The 23401-nt window shown below is 55.8% G+C and overlaps 1 protein-coding gene across 6 annotated transcripts in view; it reads right to left on the reverse strand.

The window, feature by feature from the left end:
- Nucleotides 1-23401, reverse strand: part of Hth (Meis homeobox homothorax) — a 440142-nt gene that overhangs the window by 378160 nt on the left and 38581 nt on the right. For all 6 annotated transcript variants that reach the window (XM_076310509.1, XM_076310510.1, XM_076310508.1 and 3 more), the window contains exons 5-6: nucleotides 13197-13247; nucleotides 4826-5017 (exon numbers count right to left, since the gene is read on the reverse strand). In XM_076310509.1, coding sequence (XP_076166624.1) covers nucleotides 4826-5017; nucleotides 13197-13247 — 243 coding nt within the window. The remainder of the gene's footprint in view (nucleotides 1-4825; nucleotides 5018-13196; nucleotides 13248-23401) is intronic.

A 23401-nucleotide genomic window follows, 5' to 3' on the forward strand; every position in this document is an offset into this window, starting at 1 on the left:
TCGAAGGGCGGGTAAAAACGAAACTCGCGGCTCGCCCTTCGTTAAATGCGCTCGCGGTTCTCGCGACCGTGGACGAAGCGAGCGGCGCGGGTCGGAAGCGATCTCTACCCCCCGATTCGATTCGCATTTCTCGAGCGAAAATCGCGCTCGCCTCCGCTTCGAACCGGCTCGCTCCTCGATCGCGCGTTTAATTAAGTACACAGTCTGTGGGCGCGCGCGAGCGCGAGCGCCTGCTCTGCACCCTCTATGGCACTATGTATTCACGTTTAGTCTCCTCTCCTTCGGTTCGTGTCGCGCGCGGAGGCGCTCGGTCGCGCTCGAGAAGACGCTCCGCGATGCGTCCAGTCGAGAGCCGTTTTAAGCGTAATTGAAACCGAATTCTCGGACGGTCGAGCCGAGCGCGTCCGCTCGAGCGAACGTGCTCGCGAGACTCGACGTCGCGACGGAAACAAACGAGAAGAATCGTCGAAGAAAAGAAAAAAAAAAAAAAGAAATATCTATCCATACATTGTATGTATATATATATATATATATATATATATGTGTGTGTGTGCATACATACGCAGCGAAACGGAAAGAAACGTCTTCCCTCGGATGTCACGCGCGGTTCTTCCGTGAACGCATCGCGCGAATCTTCGAGCGATTCCGCGCGAACAATGGAAGACGCGAAACGAGAACGAATTCGATCGCCCCGCAAATACAAAAATGTACAGCTACTCGAACGGTGGACGCAGAAATCGATTCGCCGCGGATACAAATGTACAATTTTCCGCGCGACGAGTAACGGCGAAAGTATCGAAAGAGGAAAACAAGAATGAAGAAAAAAAAAAAATATATATATATATATATATATATGAAAAATTGAAAAACAAAACAAAGAAAAAAAATAGTAGAAATTGAGCCGTGGTGCGATACGCGCGTCACCAGAGTGGCGTGCGTTAATATCAAACATTTCGGGTAGAATTCTCCTTCTCCGCGACGACTTCCGGTTTCTCCCGTTCCGCGTCGCTCGGGGTTCCCCGTTTCGACACTCCACCTCGTGTCGTTTCCTGGGGGGGCCCCGTATGGGGCCGGTGGGGGTTCGGGGGTTGGGTTTGGGGGGGGGGGGCAAGCAAGCCGAGAGACCTTCCGCGCAGGTCTCTCGACCCTAGGTTCGGCACTCGTAACTAGGGTTCCGACCGACTGGTGCCTGAAGCCCACCTTCCGACCTCCGTACACACCCTTGTTGCTTATTCTTTTCCACTCTCTCACTCTTTTTCGTTCCCTTTTCCTTTGTCTTTTCGGTTCGTTCGATTTCTCTCCGATTGCGATCTGGCCCGCCGTATCGGCGCGGCGTATCTCACGAACGAGAGCCACGACGGAGAATCTCCTCCGTGCCTGGTGCCCTGCGCCCTTCACCCTGTTTCCGTGTTACGTACCTGTCGTGTAGGGGGCCGACATTTGTTCCCCGTGGACCCTGTGCGATATATACCGTTCCCCGTCTTTCTCCGTCTCTTCGATTCTTTCTCTTTCTCTCGCTCGCAGGTAAACTGTCTCTCGCACGGTCCACGCGAGGCGTGTTGGTGAACCGTGCGTGTACCTGGCGGAACACCGCGGCGCGCGTGCACACGGAGCGAGATTCTGAACGCTCGCGTGTGTCCGCGCGTAAGAGTCTCCCGTGTACTGCTATGATTCATGACGACTGTGTTCCCCGCGCGAGTGTCTGCGCGTCTGCGTATACGTGTACGATCCGCGCGCTCCTGTGTACCTACACGTTCAAATGCTGTGTGCGCGCGCGTGCGTGCGTGCGTGCGTGTGCGTATGTGTGTCTCTGTATAGATGTGTCCGGCAATACGCGTGTGTGCGCGCGATGGTTTCGCGTGTAGGAAATGCTAATTCCAGGGTCAAGGAGCTCGCCGAGCTCGAGGCTCGGACGCACACCGGCGGGGCACCAGCTGGGGGCTCGCTCTCTTTCTCTCTCTCTCTCTATCTATCTCTTTTTCTCTCTCTCTCTCGGCTCCGTTCGGGCTCTCTTCTGGTCTCTCTCGTCCTGGCGCATGGTTGCGCAGGTTTCATCGTTTCAGCTGAACACAAGGGTTATTAAGTACGGGGATTGGGGGTGGACCTCGCGCGCCCTGCCGGCCAGGACTTGTACCTCACACAACTCCCTAGTTACGAGTACCGAGACCTAGCGTGGCGAACGGATGGATGATCGGTTATTCTCGATCGCGTACGACTCGCGGGCCGCGTGTTTTCGTTTGTTTGCTCGTTCACACGGATCTCGAGTGTCAGCCTGCTCGAGGATACGCTCGCGGAGTCTCGCGAACCGCGCGAAACTATTCGACGATTCGAACACGATGGCAGCGATGTACTCGGGTTCGCGAGGATCCACGGCGTATTTCGAGCAGGATCGTCGACGTCGCTCCGTCGCTCCACAGGCTGCAACCTGTCCCTTCGTGTCCTTTTTATCGGCGTTTCTTTACTCATCTCTCTCATCTCGATTCACCCGGGTTTAACCACTAGTCGAAGCTACTAATAAGTTAGAAACTATGTACGTCTATCCCCGCTACGGTTCGCGATTATCGTAAACGTACTCGTTCTCTCGTTCCCGCTCTCTCTCTCTCTCTCTCTCGCTCTCTCGCTCTCTCTCTTTCTCTCGTACACACATGCACGCACGCGTTCGCGATTCTTAAATTGATCCGAACGGTCGTTCCGTTTAAAAATAGACACAAAATTCATCTTGTCGCGCTTATAAGCCTTAATCCTATTACGTATATCCTGATCACGGTTAATATTTCGTTTAGCGATTAATCGTATCTCTCCGCGTCTCTTTTCGCTCCCTCGCGAGCGTCCGCGGTTTCTAAACGGCGCTCGAAAGACGGACACCGACCACGATCGGCGAGAGCAAAGAAAAACCTGTCCACGCCACGTCGCGCGATCCGCTCCTCTCGTCACGGTTACGTAAAACGACGTTCTCGACGCAGCTCGTCGCACAACGTACTAAAAAAGAAGAAACCGGGTCGAGGGGACCACCCTCTGTCGTCGAATAACCTAAAAAAACACCCTCGGCGAGAGACGGTCGAATCCACTAAATTACGCGAAGTCGACCGATGAAAAGCTTCGTTCGAAGAAACGGAAAACTCGCGCGAACCTCGTGCACGTTGCTCCGACACGACGCGCGCGTCTCGCCCTTACGGCCCTTCTCTCTAATGCCCGGTTTGCCCGCGAATCCGCGCGCTGTGCCGCACCGCGAGAGACCTTGGAGGAAACAGAAGGAAAGGGGAGGGCGCGTCGATGCACCACGTGGCGCCCGAATAACCACGTGCACCGGTACCGCTCGGTGTATCCGGCGACGCTCGACCAGAGGGAAGAACCGACCGACGTCGAGACCACTCCGATCGATAAGGTCGCGAATTCCTTCGAAACGAGACACCTCGAAGAAGACGAACGATCGCGGAAAAAAAGAGAAGAAAATACGCGAGTCCCCTCCCATCCTCCGCGCGTCGAACGGGACGACCGCGAGCCGAATCGAACGGACGAGAGATCTCCGGCGACGCTCGACCGAGAGACGCACAGAGAAGAAGAAGAAACGAACAGGAGAAGAACGGAAATAGACAATAACAAAGAGAGATAGATAGAAAGATAGATAGACAGACAGATACAGAGAAACGGATTTCGTGAATGAACTCAAAAGCCAGCCAAGTGCCAAACGAACGAACGAACGAACACGCTCGTGTCTCTTCGCTCGCGAGCAAACGTTTACTGGATGATGATTCCGTCAAGTAGCGCCAGTCCAACAAAAATCGCGGTCCTGCGTCGACACCCCGTAGAAACCGAAGACGACCGTTTCCAGGTGCTCGTTCTCGCGTTCTCGCGTTCTCGCGTTCTCGCGTGCTCGCGTGCTCGCGTGCTCGCGTGCTCGCGTCTCGTCGGGACCCTAGCGCGAGTAACGCGAGAGGGCGCCGTGCGCGTTCGCGGCGCTCCCCGCTGGTCAGTCGCGATCGAACCATCGCGACGCGCGGCTCGAGCCGCGATCTCCCACGCACACACGATATTTCCATTGCGTTTCAGAGAACAAGAGGAGGAGAAGAGGAGAAAGAAGAAGAATAAGAAGAAGAATAAGAAGAAGAATAAGAAGTGGAGAAAGAGGGGGCGAGCGCGACGATCGTTCGGGGTGGCTCGAGCACACCTCACTCCCACCCCTTCCCGTCGAGGAGACGGTCGGAGAACGGAGGTAGACGATACGCCAGACTGGCCGCGCAACGACCACGCGGAACAAGCGGCAATGTAACGGAATAAGAGAAGAAGAAGAAGAAGAAGAAGAAGAAGAAGAAGATGATGAAGAAGAAGAGAAGAAGAAGGTCGAAAGGGAGATAAGAAGAGAAAAGGTCTGGCGGTATCGGCACGGAAGTCGCGTCTATTACGAGCACGGATAAACGGCCGAGCTGATGCTGTGGTAGGCGGCGAGGGCGGCGTGCGCGTGCGCTGGGGGCGCGGATGCGGCTGCGTGCGGCGAGGTGGCCATCGCGGATGCCGCCGCGGCTGCCATCATCATCTGTTGGTGCGTACGCTTTAGGGAGTTGGGAGTTGTGGCGGCGCTACTTGGGGTAATAGCAGTAGTAGTGGTGGTGTTCGACTGCGGCGCAGGGTGGTGGTTTTGGCTTTGGTTTTGGCTCAGTTGCAAGGGGGTGGTAGTGGCGGTACTGCCGATACCGGCGTGATTATTATTATTATTGTTATTATTATTCTGGCTCTGGTGGTGATGGTGGTGGTGATGGTGATGGTGGTGGTGGGGGGTGATCGCGTCGTGCGGATAGTAAGACGTTGACGATGGTGAGGTACTCACGACGTCCGGCGTGCTGGCTCCGTCCGTGTGGCTGGTGCTGTCGGCGGTGCTCCTCGGCCCGCCGCCGTCCAGACCGTTCCCAATTTCGGGGGGTTTCGAGCTCTCCCTGTCGTCGATCACCAGGTCGATCGGCATCTTGCCCTTCAGGCAGCTGATGTACCGGTGGCAGAAGTTGTCGCACAGCTCGTGGACCTGCGAGACGGGAAACAAGAAAAGAAGAAACGTTTTTCAAAATTGCCGCACGAGAAAAATTGGCGCGCGTGTGCACGCGTGCGTCTACCGAACGCTCGCTCGCTCGAGACACGGACCAGATACGGTCGATTCCGGGTATCCGATACGAGGATCGTCTTCCCCGGCCGACGGTGGCCAGCGGCCGAAATCTATTCCACGATCGTCGTTCGAGTCGTCGGAGAATTCACGAGCCGTCTCGTCCCTTGTAAACCGTTCACCCGGTATTTTCACCTCCCGGCCGAAGGTACCGAAAGATCCGCCCGATACGAACGCTGGTATCGATACACAAAGATGGAGGAGAGGCCGTCGAGAAGTTCGTTGCATCTCGAGGCCGTGGAAGCGGGTCCGCCGGCGCGAGACGAGACTCGCCGCGTCCTGGGCTCGGGGGAGCGAGAGAGAGACGGGCATAGGGAGGTCTGACCGGTGTCCAGTCGACCAGAATGTTATGTATGCAAATGAGGTCTGACAGGCCTATAGGATACCCGGTCCTCCGCCGTCCTCCTCACGGTTCATCCTCCCCGCACCGAGCCCCGCTCTCCCCTGACCCACTCCTCGCCCGTCGAACCGACTCGCCGCGGCCCGGTCCGGCCTGGCCGCCTCGATTCGGTTTAGAAAAAATGTATTATATAAGCAAAAGCAAATAAAAACGCTTATCTTGTTATATGTAAATCGACGGGGTAGGGACGCGTCGAGAGAGAGAGAGAAAGAGAGAGAAGAGCACGGCGCATTACGAGGCGGCGCGTCTTCTCTCGTTGCGAGGCGCGTACGCGGTTTCCTCCTGGTCCGTTCTCTCTCTGCCTCTCCTCTATCCACCTAGCGGATACTTACGGCCTTCTTCTTATTAGGCATTTATATGTAATAGAGAAGACGGCCATCTTTGCCGTAGGCGGCACCGTCCAATGGTGGAAGGCCGCGGCCAACACCGACCCGTAGACAATGCACGCGTTTATCATGCGTTAAGCGTATGCGAGAGGAAGGCTCGTTGATCGAACGCGAGCCCGATCCACGGACCCGATCCTCTTTCGAGACGATCGCCGACGCCGGCGTCGTGCGCGCGCGACGTTCGACCGGCTCCCCGTGCATACGATATTTCACGATACAGGCCCCTTGCCGCGCGGTTCCCCGCGCTCGCTCATGGGAAAATCTCGCGTTCCCGAGCCGACTCGACGCGAAACACCGATATCGGCTCCGGCTTCGGTTCTCGTGCACCGCGAACCCGGCCCAGAATTTTCTCCGAAGTACCGACGCGGTAACACAATGCCTCCGCCAGATGACTAGACTCTCTTTAACGCGGGGACGAAACGGCGGCCAGAGGGGGCGGAGAGGACCTCGAAGGACACCGGCTATAATGCCGGACTGGTTAGAATTTGATCCGCCGGGAGTCGAGTCGAACCGGCCGACAATGCTCACCGAAGAAAAGAAACGAGGCCCGCTCGCTCTCTCTTTCTCTCTCTCTCTCTCTCTCTCTCTCTCTTTCTCTCTCGGCCGCAGTCTCGCGCGCCGAAAGGACCCCGCGCGCGTTCGCCCGCACCGAACACCGAGGACCCTCACCGCGCGGGAACACGGTTCTCGAGATATACTTTTTCAAACGATTGCCAAAGGGGTGGTCGTTTTCGCGGAGAAAAATATGGAAAAATCGTAATCCACTTCGAAGGGTGTTGATTCCACGTGCAAGTCCATTACGGGCTTTCGAAGCAATCGACATCGATACCACGGCCCCCGAAAGCCCCGTAGAACACGATACGCCACGGCGTGGAGTTTTTGCCAACTATCGCGGCCCTTTGAATCGCGTCACCCTACACCGCGGACGATGATCTCGGCCGGGTTGACACAGGATCCAACGCGGTCCCCGACGACACCGAGCAGCGCCTCTCGACTACTCCCGGCCGAGTCTCGATCGGCTCCACTCGGTTGTTCCGAGTTCTCGCGACGAGCAAAAGGTCCTCGTCGATCTCCATCCGGAGGAGTGCTTCCCCTGGACGCGTCGGGAGTCTAGGACACGCGATACCGAGGGACTCGGGAGAGAGTTCCGGCCGTGAGCCGAACGAAACGAACGCCCGCGGGATTACGGATCGGGCAGGGGGTAATCGGACACCGCGCGAAAAATCTTCTCCAAAAGGAGCCGGAGGTGTGCCGGTCCAGGTTCCGTTCCTCGAGCCGTGCAAAACGAGAACGCGACGAATTCGACGACGACGAGTGATGCGAACGAGCGGGCAAACGACGCACTCGGAATGCGTATCCATATCCTGTCGCCGGTTGCACGGCCGCACGGTTGACACAGTATACCTTTGGTCCTGGAGTCGAGGATACGGCTAGCTGGAACGCGGCGCGGCGCGCTTCGTCGGTATCTAATTCATCCGGGACCACCTTCTCGGATTTTCTGATACCGGCGAACGCGCCGCCGCGCCGGGAGAACCGAGGGGGAAACTGTTGCGGGGGCACGGAAAATATCGAGTGTCTCAAAGGATCGCCGTTTCCAGCCGCGTCGCGGTTCTCCTCTCGTCAATTTCTTCAACGAGATCGCGTCGATCCGATTTCCTCGAAAATTCACCGATCCGTTCGAAAAGTTTCCACAGAGTCGAGTACCATCGGTTCTTTCTTCCTCTTCGCGCAACAACCCCTTCGATACGGGCTCGAAGCACCGATTCCGCGCTCGCGAACCGAATACGTCCTCGAGAGGGTGCGTCCTTGTGACGCGTGTCACTGACTCGGGAAACTGTCGCGTAATCGCGAAGGAATCCGCGACCAGGAGGAAAGTTTGAGAAACACTGTCCGGGAGAAAGCCCCGCTATCGGCGGAATTATCCGAGCGAGTATTTAATTTCCACGGGCGAGGCGGACGTAAATTTTCTCGAGCGGTCCCGAAATAAAAGCACGAGGATCGCGGCGCGATGGGGTATCGCTTTCATTACGTCCCCGCGAACGCTTCTCGTGTTCCCGTGGGGTACATGCGACACCAGAGGCAACGCCATTACCGGAAGGTGGGCTTCGGCCGTGTACAAGCGCCGGAGAAGAAACTCAATGGCCGCGCGACACCGGCGACGCTGTCGCCTGTAACTCGAGATTATTCCCATTTTATGGCCGATTTAACAAGCTCCGCGGACGGGGGTGTCGGTTGGTACGCGCGCGGAGAAGAGAAATTGTCGGCCGGATTTCACCCGGTGCCCCGTTCCGGGGGACGAGCCACGGACCACTCGGTACCTCGATGGCTTCGAACGAGCGTTTGTCCTTCGACCGCGAGAACCTACTCCTAACGAGCTACCGAGCCTTCGTGAGCGTAGAACTATTAAGTAGCTTCCGAAGGAATAATCGTCGATGGACCTCCCTCTCATCGGCCTTTCTCGATAACTAGTGCTTCCACGACTACCGCAAATTTCGAGCAACGATCTCTGTATCGAGCACCGGAACCATTTAGGACGAAAGTACAATACTTGCCCCGTTTTCGAGTAACAATTTTTTTACACGGAGTAAAAGAAACGGAACCATCCCCCTGTTTAGTTTATTCGATCCTGGAGCGTCCATTTCGGACGAAAGGTACAATATTTGCCCCGTTTTAGAGTAACAATTTTTTTACAAGGAGCAAAGCAACGAAACCATCCCTCTCGCATCGATTGTGCACGGTCCGAGATCCAGTTTAGAGAAATAAGACTACTCGCCCCGCTTTCGAGCGAATCGGAATTCCCATTTTGAAGTAACAATTTTTTTACACGGAGTAGAAGCAGTGAAACCATCCCCCCGTTTACTTTATTCAATCCTGGAGCGTCCATTTCGGACGAAAGGTACTTGCCCCGCTTTGGAGCGAATTGGAATTCCCGTTTTCGAGTAACGATTTTTTTACACGGAGCAAAAGCAACGAAACCATCCCCCTCGCATCGATTGTACACGGTTCGAGATCCATTTTAGAAAAATACTCCACTTTAGAGACCACTCGCCCCGCTTTCGAGCAAATCGGAATTCCCGTTTTCGAGTAACAATTTTTTTACACGGAGCAAAAGCAACGAAACCACCCCTCTCGCATCGATTGTGCACGGTTCGAGATCCATTTTAGAGAAATACTCGACTTTAGAGACCACTCGCCCCGCTTTGGAGCGAATCGTGGTACGATCTTGAAGAAAAGCTCGCGCAACGGGGAAGCTGGTCGAGGAAGAGCCGCGGGGCCGCGCTCGAAACTCGTTCTCGATTCAAAGACTTCTTAAACGGTCCCCGTTGTCCCGTGTTCGTCCCTCCTCCCCCTCGATCGAGGGGAGGTTCCGCACGAGGCGACGTTATACCACCGGGCAGAGGTCCCTTTTCGTTCCAGGGGCCGAAATTACTCGAGAATTTACGTAAACGAAGAGAACGAGGCGAGCAAGTGTCTCTCCTTTCCCTGGCTGCCTCCCAGCCCCCTCCCTCCGGGGGCCGCGCCTCGTCTCGTCTCGTCTCGCCTCGCCTCGCCTCGGTTGGCCTTCCTCCCTCTGTTGACGGGCTCTCGGAAAGGCAAGCGGCGAAGAATGGAACGGATCCGGGGTACGTACGAACCGAGGAGAGAAAAAAAGGAGCGCGGAGCGAACCCCATTTACGGCACAATGGGCTCCTTTGAAGCCGAAGGTAATGAAGGTTTCGGGGTGTCTGTCTCGGTTGCTCTCCCGTGGCCCGATTCACAACCTGACCACCCCTTACGGCACGCACAGGATACCCATATACCGGGTGTGTGCGTACAAACGACTCGACGTTTCCTTCCCTCTCCAACGAGGACGTCGTCTCGCCTCTGACGGCACCGAGACGCTTCTCACCGTTGCGGTTACTCCCTTCCGCGTCTTTCCAAGCTCACCGGTTTCGGATCGATATCGTATCGGACCGTATCCTCCGCGGAGTTCCGTTACGACGACCAACACCACTCGAGAACGAACCTACTCGCAACCCAGTCGAAACCTAACGATATCTCCGGCGAGAGAACCCGTTGGAAGCACCGCGCGCGCGGAACTCTCCCTCTCGGGAGAGGTAAGAAGAATCCAAGATCGAAGCTAAGTGGGTTGTTGCTCGAGGATCACTCGCGTCGAAAAATCTCCGCAGTGGCGAATCCTAGTTGCGAGAGAGACGGAGGCAAGGTCGCGAGGGGTCGAGGACACCTCCTCCCCGCGTCGAAGTTTCGAAAATGGCTACCGTGGACGAAACGGACCAACCTACCCGGATGTCCTGCCTCTCGAGACGCGTGCAAAAACGAGCCACCGGCGAGCGAGACAGGGAGGAAGCACGCGGATGTCCCTAGCGGAGACTCGCTAGGTATAACTTAGAACCAGTTCCCGGAGGGCAGCGAGGAGGGGGAGGTAGGGAGGGTTTGTCCGCTCGTTGCGCCGGTACGAATCCCGTTGGTATGCACTGTGCGCCATAATACCCCATAAGAAATTTACCGCTCTCTAACCGGTGATGGCGTGTACACGTTGCCACGAGTGCAGGTCGAAGGAAGAGAGAGAGAGAGTAAGAGAGAGGGAGAGGGAGAGCGAGAGGAAGGGACGGCAAGAGACAAAGATGCCAAGGTACGCTGCAACTCGGAAAAGACCGACGTGGAACGAGAAACGGAGCGGCGGGGAGGGGTACTGGTAGACGGAGGGGTTCACGGGGAGGGGGAGGGGGCCCCGGGGACGGCAGAAGGTAAACGAAAAGGGAGAAAGAGAGGAAAGGAGCGGGCCCTTCCTTCCGCGCACCGGGCCCCGGCAAAACGTAATTATGCTAATACGCGATTGGCTCGAAAATGTTAAATGCACGAAGCGCAGCACCGCGGGCTACCATGGCTCTCCCCCCATTGGCCCGTCTCTGTCCCTCTTTCTCGGGGCCCACCTCCCCCTTTCGCTCGGTTTCGCTCGGTTTCGCTTCGCGGCACGATCCTCGCGCTCTCTCCCGCCGGTTACGGTTTGCACGGAGCCCAGATATTTATGGAATCTTCTTCGTCGCGCGTTCGCTGCATTCCGCTTCGCTTGCTCGCTCGCCCGCGTCTTGTCTCGTCTCGGCTCGGCTCGGTTCCCCGGGGGCCCAAGGGGATCGGGGGAACGTTTCAATCTTCATTACCGTCGATGCCAGCGCGGCTCACGCCGTGCCAAATTGCGGCCAGGTTTTGTCGCGGCTTTTCGAGTAGGCCCTCGATATCGCGGCGACGGGATCTCCGCGAAATAAATCGGCGGGAATCGTGGAATCGGGGGAACCACCCCGAGCACCGCGCGACCAAAAAGCTCGTCGGGCGCGATGCGCGACGGGTATCTCGACCCGGACCCAACGGGGGGTTCGTTTCTCCGATGTTGGCCCTTTTTCGTCCCGAACAACCCCCTTTGGAATTTCCTCGGCTCGATCGCTCGTGTTTCTCGCGCTCGGAAGCGACGTGGTCCGTCGATTCGTCTTGACGTACTCGTGGGCCCGCGTCAAGGCCCTCGCGTGCGACGAAACTTCGAATAACGCCCTCCGCGTTCGACGAAGGGTGGAAAGGGACGGCTTCGAGGCCGAATTCGGCCGGTAGGTAAGCAGCCGGGCTTTGTAAGAACGTAATCAGCCGGCGGGGGGGTGAAACGAGGAAAATTGGTATAAAATTACAGGATCGAGGAGGCGATCCGGCCCCGTTCGTCCAAGAGGGAACGGGCCGAGGGGGCGCCCAGCGTCCTCTCCCCGGCTCGCCAATGGCTGCCGCCGCGTCAGCTGCCATTTCGATGGAAATGCGATGGATGTCCGCTATTTCGTATGATAAAATATCGCCGCAAAAACCGGGCCCGCCCTGGTATTCCGAGCCCGCGCAAAGAGCCCCTCGAAAAACCCCCCCGCTGAACCGGTACCCCTCCGGTTTCACGAACGAACGGTTATCAATCGTCTTACAACGGGAAAAACCGCCGAAATTCGATCGCGATGCAATATTTATCCACGGTGGATATCCTCGAGGAACCGCGGAATAAGAATCGCGACGTCTTCGATTAATCCTGACTCGTCGCGACGTCGATTGACCCGCGAGACGAAACGGGGACCGCTGAGACGCCTCGCGCCGAGGGTACGTCTGTCGCGCGACGCGATTCGGACGTCCCGACGCCCCCCTCTCGAAAACGAACGGACTCGGAGTCATTGGGTCCGACGCGAGAAAAAAAAAGAAAGATAATTTTACCATTACGGTTATCTTCGAAGTCCCTCGTTCGATTTGCACGTAGATCACCGATCGATCGCGAGTGTACTTATTTAAGAATTTTCTCGTCGTCGACGATAATTACGCGTGTCACCTTCGCCTTTCGTCACCTTCCGTGGCTCGAGGGTTGCACCTTCCCGATGAGAACGAACGAGATACGGATCGGGATCGTCGCTCTCGTTTTCGCGGCAAGTTTCGAATCGCGAGGGTCTCGTCGCTGGAGACTCGACGCGGGGAAAGAGAAACGATATTCCGTAGCGAGTCGGAGGCAAGGCGTTCGTCCGGCTCGCCGGCCATTGGACAGCCAAATGACGCCACTTACGCTAGAACTCGACTCGAGTCGGCCGCCAAGGTATACCATAGAACGACGACGGGTGGTGGCGAGCTTTCGCTACAATTACGGAAAATTGCGCTCGGCGCTCGTAACGGTTGTTTTTCAAGCGTTGCGGACGGCTTATCTACCGCGACGCCGGTAATCCCCAACAATTGGAGCGAACGCGAGAATATGCCAGTCGCTCGGACGGTGCTCGGTGAGGGAAACGTCGAAAGTCGACGATCAAAGGCGGTAACGGATCCTCGAGCCGCGATAGGGTGTCCGGGACGCGAAACCGAACCATTCCGTCCCGGATCCCTGTCCTTTCTTTTCCAAGTAATTAACCGAAAGGTAGATCGGCCGCGAAACTCTTCGAACGATATACTTTCGCGCTTCCTGGACGTCCGTTTTTTTTTTTTCACGCGCGTCTCTCGTAAATCCAATCATCGATACCAACGTTCGATCGACGTTGCGCTTAGTTCCGTTCCCGAGGATACGAGAACGAATCCACTCGCGAGAGTCACTGTGGACGATCGATTCGCGGGATAACTATCGAACGATCTCGGAACAACGTCGCTCGCTTATCGATAAACTGGACGTTCACGGTCCGAGTGGGAATCGTCCGATCGATTCGCCACCGTGTCTCGAACGATCCTACGCGCAGAAAGCAACGGAATCGTGAAAGTTACTCACCTTTTCGAGCTCGAGGAGGTGAAACCGGAGGACCTGAATCGCCTGGACCATCTGAAACGAGAAAAAGAAATCGAATGAAATTCGTTCGGCGGTGGACGAACACAGAAACCGAAGGGTACGGGGTGGGGGGGAAAGGAGGAGAGGAGGCGGAAGGTAGGAGGAGGCGGACCTCTCGGGCGCTGTTGCATCGTCGGCGAGGAGGAGGATTCCCCTCGGCGAGCGAGGATTTTCGACGAGGATTCGTCGTCGTCGTATCGGTCCCCGCGTCCATTTGTTTCTCCCGGCGGAGACGCGGGGAGACCGCTCGATTCACTCCGCGAGGATTAACGGGAATTAATTATTATTGCATCTGCATTCCGCTAATTGCGCCCGCGGGACGATCGACGCGGCATCGATGCACCGGTTCAACGACCGCGACCCATCGATTCGAGGAAGAGTCGTACGCGCGGACGACGAGAGTACTCGCCGGCAGAAAATCTCTCCCCGCGCCTCTGTATTTCTAATTAGCCCGACGCGCGATACGGGATACGCCTATACCTCGTAATTTTCTCTCGGTATAATTTTCGCGAATCTTGGCCAACGCTATCTACGCCGAGAGCGCGGAATCCAGCTCCGAAAGTGGCGTTCTCGCGCGTTTCTCCTCGATGTCTCTGCGCTCGATGCACACAACCGCGCGCTCGCGCGCGTTTTTCGAAACGAGAGTCACCGTGGTCTCGGATCGCGGCGCGGGTATCGAAACGCTCGTGGTACTCGGTGGGGCTCGGGGGCCCAGGGCCATCGGCATAATTTTCCGATACGCCGGCGACGTTTAAATCCGCCTCGAAGGCCCCCGCGCGAACGAAACGAGGGGGGATCCTTTCGGTCCCCCGGTCGAACGGGGGACCCCGATGGTAGCCGAAGCGGCGATTCAATTAGGCAAAGCGGCAATCTTAATTGTTAATTAACATTATATTTATGCAATTATGGTCCATTATGATTCCGCGCGACCGATAACGAAGCGACCGCGATGAGTGCTCCCTCGGATAGCGACTCCGCGAAACCCCCAGCCTTCTACTCCTCCTCCTCCTCCTCTTCCTCCTCCTCCTCGTCCTCCTCGTCTTCCTGCTGGTCCAACGTGTCCCCGTACGCGGCACGCACCGACCACGGCCAGGGGGTCGCTGGCCACCGGCGTGCGACCGACACGCCGGGTATCGCCGACCGACGCCAGTGCATTTTCGATGCGACGATTCGCAATCAGCCTCTAATGGAAAGGGGTGCCCCGTGGGTCTGGCCTCGCGGGGGATCGTCGAACCTTTCCAGACCGCGAAGATCGCGCGGAGGCGTGGGATACCGAGACCTCCTCGAAACGAACGAGACGAGACGAGATGGTACTCTTACGACTCGGAATTCACGCGTATCGGTGACCTTTGCGACGATGCAGTTCCAGCGATCGACTCGTCGAAACGGGGAACGGTTACAGGCTACTTGGAGAACTTCCCCGCGAAGACTCCCCGTAGCATCTGTGAGAATAACCGCGACAGTGCCCGCAAAGAGGACGTCGACGCTCCGCGGCATCAAACGATTTCAACGCTCTCTTCGTAAAACAAAGAGGGATATAATTAGAAGAGCCGAGCGCACTCGGAGCGAGACCGCCGAGCGGTATCGTCCAAGCTACGGACAAAAGCGACCCGCCGGACAATAAAGAACTCGCGGTTGAACGCAGACGGCCGTGTAGCCAGGCGAAGAGTGCACGAGCGCGTTCCCCGGTTACGCGTCTCGTAAATATCAACCGGCGCGATTGGCTTGTAAAATCGAGATCGCGAGAACCTCGAAAGAGACCGATCATCGCCGTGGTATACCACTTTCGGTTGGCGAGAAATCGGAACGAAGAGAGGGGAAATTTTCCTTACGTTTACGTAGAGAGCGAGAAACTTTGAAAAGGCCAGGTGTGATTGTAGAGGTGTCGAGTTCTCCGCGATGGGGTCGTGTAAGAGGGTTTTTCGAGGTGTTGGAAAATGGTCACGGTGGTCACCCTGAGCACGCGAGAGGCATCGCGGAATCGGTTCTTCGACTCTTCACGACCCCGGTGCGGCGTCGTCGTCGATAGGCGAAAAGTAGAGCGTGGAAATTTTCTTTCCAGTTTCCGTGAACGCGAGAAACTGTAAAAAGACGCGGCGTGATCGTAAAGGCGTTAAGTTCTCCGCGACGTGGTCGGATAAGAGGGTTTTTCGAGGCGTTGGAAAAGGGTCGCGGTGATCGTCACCGTGAGCACGCGAGAGGCGTCGCGGAACGGAATCGAGTTCTTCGACACTTCACGGCCCCGATGCGGCGGCGGCGGCGGCGTCGTCGTCGTCGTCGACGGGCGAAAAGAAGGGCGGCGATGTCGAGGGAAGGAGGTAAAAAAAGGCGGGCGCAGGCACGGCGCTGCGCTGGGAAGCGAGAGAAGAAAGAGAAAAAGAGAAGATGGTATCGGGGGCCCGGTAACGAACACACAACACGCAGCCCCCGAGTGCTCGTTGACGAGATGGTGCGAGAGTCGATTCGCCACGACGTGTTTCTCCGGTCTCTCTCGTTGGTCGAGGTCCGCGCGCACAATGTGTCCTCTATATCCACGTTGGTTTTGTTGCTCGAGCGGGTGCTCCGTTTCTCTCGGACCCGTTCCGTTATCTGCTCCTCTCTCGGGCTGCTCGATTCCTCGCCGTTTCCCTCTCCGGTGCCCCGCGCGCGGCGATCGGAACGCAATCGGGCGGACGCGACACACGATGCCTCGCAGCATCGGACTCGGAGCGGAGTCCCGCTCGGGACCGAGCACCAGACCGCTCTTTTCGGCTTCGAAATTCCTCCTCGACCTTCGAGCACAATATCTCCTCTATGCTCGGCCCGCTTTCCGTCTCCGTCGGATCCACCGCGCGATCTGCACCCCTCTCGCGAGGTTTTGCCGCGATCGCTCATCACGTGATATTAATTAGCCGAGACTCGCCGGAGAGCCGAGGAGGACGGAGAAAAACTGCGAAACGCGCGAAGAAACGGGGAGATGGTGTTATTTATAAGCCGAGCGGGCAGGAACCGAGCACGACCACGCGGACCCGCCCCGCATCGCGAAACCGTCCTCTCCTCCGCTCTCGAGCCACTCGTCCTCCCCTCTCGCTTCCGCTTCGCGCGGTTTCTCCGCCGAGCGAACGCGAACGTGAACGCGAACGCGCTCGCGTATTCGATGCATGCGCGAGATACGAGCTGCGCGCGTATGCGCGTAAATGAGCACCGTGTCGGGGGCCCCGCGATTCACCGACACTGATTGCGCCCCGTTTTTGTCGCTCGTCTCCGATCCCCTCCGAACCTCTCCGAGTCTAGGACTCTCGTCGAGATGCGCGCGTCCTCGGGAAATTTCGAACCGGACCGTGGAAACTTTCCACTTCGAGGGGACCGACCTCTCCCCCTTTACCAATTTTATTTTTCCAGGAGAAAATTCTCCTCCACTCGAGAAAACGTCGAGTCGAGTGTTCGAAAGTCTCGGAGCGTACGGATCGTTATTATTATTATTATAATTATTATCGTGCAGGGGGGTACTTTGCATTCCGCCGAGGAAAAAAAAAAATCAAGTCGAATCGAAGTTATTTCGCTCGACGTCTTGAAAAATTGAAGCTCGCGAGGGAACCGCTATTGCGTTACGCGGCAAATTGCCCGCGCGACGCGTCAATCTAATTAAAATACATCCCGAGGGACTCGGCCCGCAAATTACATATCGCGGCAACGACGCTCGTTAATCTGCGCCAATGAACTCCGTCGTCTTTCACCATCTCCGACAAAGTGCGCGAAACTGTAGATTTGTTCCGTCGTATCAAACGACCGCTGCTACGCGCCAACGCGGAAAAGATACGCGCCTCGGTTGCGAAACGCGCGACCGAAAAAGGAAGTACCGGAGGTGAAAGAACGAGAGCCATTTCAACGATTCGATAGTAATTTTCAAAGTCTGGGCGCAGGATCGCTCGCGAATCGATCTGAAAACGATCGACGATCGTTTTTCGATCGAAGATTTTTTCAAAAATCTCGTATTTGGAAAGGAAGAGGACGTCAGTTCCGATCGGGTGGTCGTCCAGCGGCGTAGGTGCGAAGGGTACGACGAAGACGCGAACGAGAGGAAAAGAAGTCGGTCCGCCGAGCCGATATTCAGCAGAATTTCCAGCCGAGCGAGGATCTACGACGTCGTAAATCTCCCGGTGACGCGGCGCGGACCGATGTGATACTAAATAGAAATATGGATAACTGGCGCGCGAGGCGAAAGAAGCGAAATAAATTACGGCAACCGCCTCCTGTCGAGTCGGCCAACGGCGAAAGGAGCGCCGATGATTTAATAATTGTAACCGATAAACGAGCCATCGGCCGCCGCTAATTGAATCGCGCTCGCGCAGAAACGAACTCGCGATCCGAGTGCAGAGTTCCCCGATCCCGATACAGCCTTCGAAATCACGGTTATCGTTCTCGCGCGGCGTATCGCCCCGACCCTTCGAAAAGAAACGAGAACCATCGGATTACGGCTGCCGACGAGGATCCGTGCAACGTTTATCTCGCCACGGAATTGTTCGGCCGTTCGTACGATTTACGAGCGAGGGATACGGAAATATCGCGGTGGAAATAATTGTCGACTTTTTTCTCCTCCCGCGGATCGACGCGGTCGATACTCTTCGAGTCAACGAGTGGGACTCGGGGTCCGTGCGCGTGTGATCGACGTTCCGCAAATACGGTGGTCACGAGTTTCGAGGAAAAGTTACACGCCCGTAACCAAAGTTACAGTGGACTCTTCCGAAACAGTTGGCGAAAGCATCTCCTCGGAAATATTGATTTACGTATCTTTTCGAAACGAACGCCTCTCCGAAAGAGTCGCGATCAATCGAGTTTAGGGTTCGGAGAAGCGAAGGAAAAATTGTAACGAATCGATTCCATCCGTGAGCTCGTTCGGAAGCGTTCTCGCGCCGAAAACGCGACTCGAGGCCCGGTCCGTGCTCGAAAGCGGAAAGGTTCGAGTGGCATAAAGCGGGGAAGGAGAGTCGCGATACCGAGTTATCGCGAGAGCCGTGGCCCCGGCCAGGACCGAAACGACAAAGCGAATCGCGTGACAAGACCGTGCGGCGCACCTCGCCGCCGGGCGTCCTCCTTTCCGTCCGTCTATGTGTGCGCACGAGCGGCGAGTCTAATGAATGGTCGTTAATTGTATCAATTATTAACGAGGGACATCGCGCGGACGCCGCGACGACTCTTATCGATGTCCAGTGATTTACGAGGCGAGCGTCCTCCTGGCGATCCCTCTCCTCTTCTCTCCACCCTTTTCTCTCCTCTCGGTGCCGAGGGGGTCTCTCCTCGTTGCTCGAGCCCCGTTCTCTCTTCTCTTCTCTCCTCTCGGCTCCTCTTCCCCGTCCACGACGCGATTCGACTCCGCTCCGAATCGCGCCTGCTCGACGTTCGACCGCTTCATTATCGGTGGTGCCTCGTGTCGCGTTCGCGTCGAAAATACCGCGCGACGCCTCGCCACCGGCGGCGTCCTCCTCCCCGCGCGGCCCTCCGTCCTTCCCGGTAATTAATTTCCAACCACCGATCTCCCCCCTCGACGGTCCACCGTCACGATCGCGTGTGACTTATTCATTGGCCATTTGCTCGTACCGCCTTATCGCGGACTTTTTCTTCGCGCCCGCTGCCTATCGGGAACCATCTACCACCTATGTTCGACCGAATTCGATTCTCTCTACGCGCGACTCGAGCCGAACGTTCCACTTGCGTTCCGTTCGAGCGGAACCGCAAAGGTCCCGACCGAGCGCGGACAAACTCGAACGCCCACCAGAATCGGAATCGAAGCTCACACGATGTCGAACTTTCCTCCTCGATGCTCGAAGATCGTTGAAACGAAAAGCGGATCGCACCACGTGCACTCGCGCGAAACTTCGATCCACGTTCTCTCAGACTAGCCACCTAGTCGAAAGTAGTGGAAGAAAATCGAAACGACGACGTTTTCGATTGCCCGAAACGATCCAGACTCGAGTATCGTTCTTCTTTTCAAAGGTTTCGTGGGGAAAGTCACGCGAGGAAACTTTGATCGCAAAGTTCCATTTGGAATTCGCCCCGACGAATCGGGGAACGAGTTACCCGCGACGAGAAGACGAACCGAAGACGCGAGCCAACGGTCGATTCGAGTAGAGGGCCACGATGGTACTTTCGAGGAACACGGTTTTCCTCTGTGTGTACAGGAGAAAAAGGTCGAGGAACCCGCGGGTACACGGTAGCCGAGAGCGCTGTGCAAGCAGGGGACGGTTTATCTACGACCCTCCGGCACGTTCGCAGCGCGGAGACACTCCAGGCGACAATATTTAAATATTGTTAAGCCGCGGCGATACTCGCCATCGGCAAACACGCCGATTCCACGCTCGACGGGCGAGGCTGTTGCACGCTCGAGACGTCGAACATCGATGCCGAGGAACGCGGTTCACGAGCCACGGAGAACACGCGCGCGGTCTCGGAACGGGTCGCGGGGCCCCGAGGCGACCGAACCGTTCGAAAACAAACCGGACGAACTCGAGTGGCAAACACCGGTAAACCGAGGAAATACAAGCAACAACGAATTCTTCTCGTTATCGACCGGTGAATTTTCAAACAGTTCCGATCGTTTTCGCGCCGCAGACTTTCGAAGCAACGTTCCTCGTTTTCAACCAGTCGCGAATTTTTAAGTCGGTCTCTTCCGAAGGGCACTCGGTCGATCCCGGTTTCGCAATAATCCGCAATATTTAGCGTTGGAACGAATGCAACGACGATCTTAAGGGTGCCAGATGTCGATGTCGGTTTTAAGAACTGTCTCCGTTTCCTTTCGGTTTTTCTTTTCAGTCGAGTTCCAAGTCCAGAGTCGGAAAGACCACGCGACACTGTCGTCGCTCGCATCAAGACGTATCACTGTATACACATTTGTCTAACTTTATATTCTTATATATACAATAACTATACTACTAGATACTCGAGATCCCTGCATATTGTAATAAACTAGATATTACAATCCGAACTTTAGAATATTTAGGAATTTTGGGCATCGGGAAGTTTCATCGAGATCCACGGGATCGATGTTTCGAGCGGAGTAGTTTCTGGTGGAAAGAATCTTCCCCCGCGCGGTAAATAGAAGAAATCGCGAGTAATTCGTCGGTGGTCCGAAATACGAGGCAAGGAAAAGTCGCGAGCGTAGATGTTTCGGAACGAGGACACGGAACAGCTCCCGAAGGGTCGCGCGCGTAACGAAGTACGTATTAAGACGATAGCGCGTCCTGGCACGGGCCATCAAAACGGCGGACTGCCGCCTTAATAGCCGGAGATTTATAGTCCCGACGAGTCGACGCAACGTCACTGCCAAAGGAGAGAGGTCTAGCCGTAACCTAACCCGACCCAACCTGGAAAGAACCGAACGCTCGCGAGACTCAGGTACCTCTACGCGCGTACGCGAAGTAGGAGGAAACACGAGGAAAGATCTCGGTTCCGAAACGGAGACGAACGGAAGAAAGCGGAGACGCGGAAAAAGGAGAAAACCGAGGAAAGGGAGGAAAGAAGTTATCGCGAGCGTACGCGTACCGCGCTGGGTGGTCCGGCGGCGAGCTCGTGGCTATTTCGTTCCTCCAAAGAGGAAAATTACTCGACGGAAGGCTAGGTGTCGAACGAAGCGGCGAATATATTCGTCTCGGCGAGCCGCGCGAGTCCGTGAACGTTCATCCGTTCGAGCGATCGTCGTGGAAACGGAAATATTCCCGCGATAACGTACGATTTCCGAATCGCTCGACGAACCACCGATGCGTCGTCTCGGTGGATACGAGACGATTCGTATTCGCGTAGCGGCGTCGAGTATTATTTCAACGAATATCGTCGAGGAATATTTCGTTTGGCGAAAAAGTCACGGATACACCAGTGGCAGCAACCACCGCCGAGAATATCCCGCGCTCGGGCGCGCGCGTTTGCCAAAATAAAACGAAACGTACGAGGCGAAGGCGGAAATTTATTCCGGCAGCCGGCGGAGGCGTCGGCAGGCGCCGTTTTTTCGGCGATTCCGCAAATTTTCAATTTCCCCATTCGTACAGATTAGACCGCCGAGATACCGCCGTCCCAACGTTTGCCCGTCCAAGCCGGCAATTACGTTAATCGGCGCTTGATTTACGATAACCGAGCGGGAATACGTGTAACGAGCACGCGCGGGAGCGAGCTAGTCGGGTCGGGCACCTGCGTTTTTCGAAATAGTTTTCGCCGCGTTAACGGCCTTAACGAGGGCCGCGACAGACCCAAAAAAGAGGAGTCGCGGGACCGGAGTTCTTTTTTTTCCTCCTGTCGCTTTTTAAGGACGTCGCGTAAAGCGAAACACGCTCGGGGGATCGACGCCCTTACGAACAACGCCGCAGCCTCGAGAATTACAGACGAGAAACGGTGACAATTTTTCGCTCCTCGAAACGTCTCGAAAATTTTACCAACGTTCTCCTTTGCGACGAGTTTTCCAAGCTTTTCGAATCAACGAAGAATCTACTCGGAGCGAAAAAAAAAAAATAATAACGCGTTCGCTCTGAGAGGTGATCGAAACATCGATCGATTCGTTCCAGTTGAAAAAATGTGACATTCCTCGATGCGAGAATCGCGTCCACGAGCCGATCGTTTCTTTCGTCCGCGGAAAAACCGTCCGCTCGGTTGAATTTGCATCGGTCTAAGGCCGAGGAACACCGTGCGCGCGTTTTTCACAACCGCTCGCGAATCCATTTTTCAACGTCACCCGCAGGAAGGTAAACAACGCGGCGGAAAAATATGTCGACGAGCGAGTCGGTCCCGCGATCGCTTATCTGGCCGTTATCGAGTACCTGGCCGCGTACGATCGACCGAACGTAAGCAACGCCGGCCGCGCATAAACAGCGAAATTTATACGCCGGTTCCTATCCGAAAAAGTAGAGGGTAACACGCCGGCGTTATTTACACCGGAGCAATCCCCGGATACCGTATTTTGAAAGATGTTCGCAGGGAACGTACGCCGAACAATATTATTCCGCTCGACGCGGAGTTAATCCGGTCTCTAATTAACGGGAGATCCTATCGCGCGGGAGCGAACCAACGGTGACTCGCAAAAAACTCCTAAACGCGGTATTTTATTATCTTCCGTCAGAGATCGCCCGTTACCCAAATTGATCCTCCGATCGTCCTCCTGGAACTCGAACGAACGTACTCTGGAATTCGTAAGATCGACCGTCTTTCCCTGGACGGAAAAATTCGAGTCGAACGCGGTTTAAAATTTCGCCGATTCTAGCCGACGATTCGCTAGAACTCGGTAGATTTGTGATTTGGTAAAAAAGTAGCGAGTATCTGGACAAATCCCCGAATATCTTGGCAAGAGAGTGTGACGCGTTGCGTCACAAAGTTGCGAGAAGCCACGGTCCTCGTCGCCAAGAAGACCGGTATAATGGACCACCAGCGTGGCAGCGTTCGCCAGTCCCTCTGTTACGTTATACTTTACACATGCTTCGCCCTCCACGCCCCTGAAACGCTTCTTTTCCTCTCGACTCGTCGAACGGTCGCCGCGGCGGCCACCTCCTACAGCCTCGCGGACAGCTTTTTTTTTATTTCTAATTCGAGGGACCGAGATACGGCTGCTCGCGTGGGCGATGAGATTTTTCGCGAGACCGCTCGAAGAGGCGTGGAAACGCGAGCGAAATTATTCTCGATCGAGCGCAACGTTCGATGTTTTCGAATCGTAAATCGTCGAACAACGGAGATCGAAAACGATCGGGAACGTCCACCGTGACTACGTTTACTCCCGAACGAAACAAAGTAATCGAAAATTTAAACAGCAGCGTCGCTCTCGTTTTGTTCCCGTTAATGGACGCACGCGCGAAGAAAGGGACCGTAACAGCGCGGAACGAACACGGCGATTTTCGATCGCGGCGCGTTAAATATGCCGCGAATTATTTCGCGTCGGGTCGAACGAGAACCGATGATTTCCGGCACGGATCTTTTATTCATGCGCCCGTTACCGGCACGCTTATCAATTAGTTACGCGATGTTCCGATTGAATATTTATTAATTGAGTTTTCATTCGCGAAACCGATCAAAATTGTAGGCGGAACTTCCGGCCCCGAGCGAATAACGATCGGTCCCTCGCCGAATTGCAAAATTCACTCGCAGAACCGTAACGCTTTCCGCTACCTGGAGCGTGGCTTTAACCTCGAACCACGAAC

Source organism: Ptiloglossa arizonensis, chromosome 4, assembly GCF_051014685.1.
Source record: "Ptiloglossa arizonensis isolate GNS036 chromosome 4, iyPtiAriz1_principal, whole genome shotgun sequence".
NCBI lineage: Eukaryota > Metazoa > Arthropoda > Insecta > Hymenoptera > Colletidae > Ptiloglossa > Ptiloglossa arizonensis.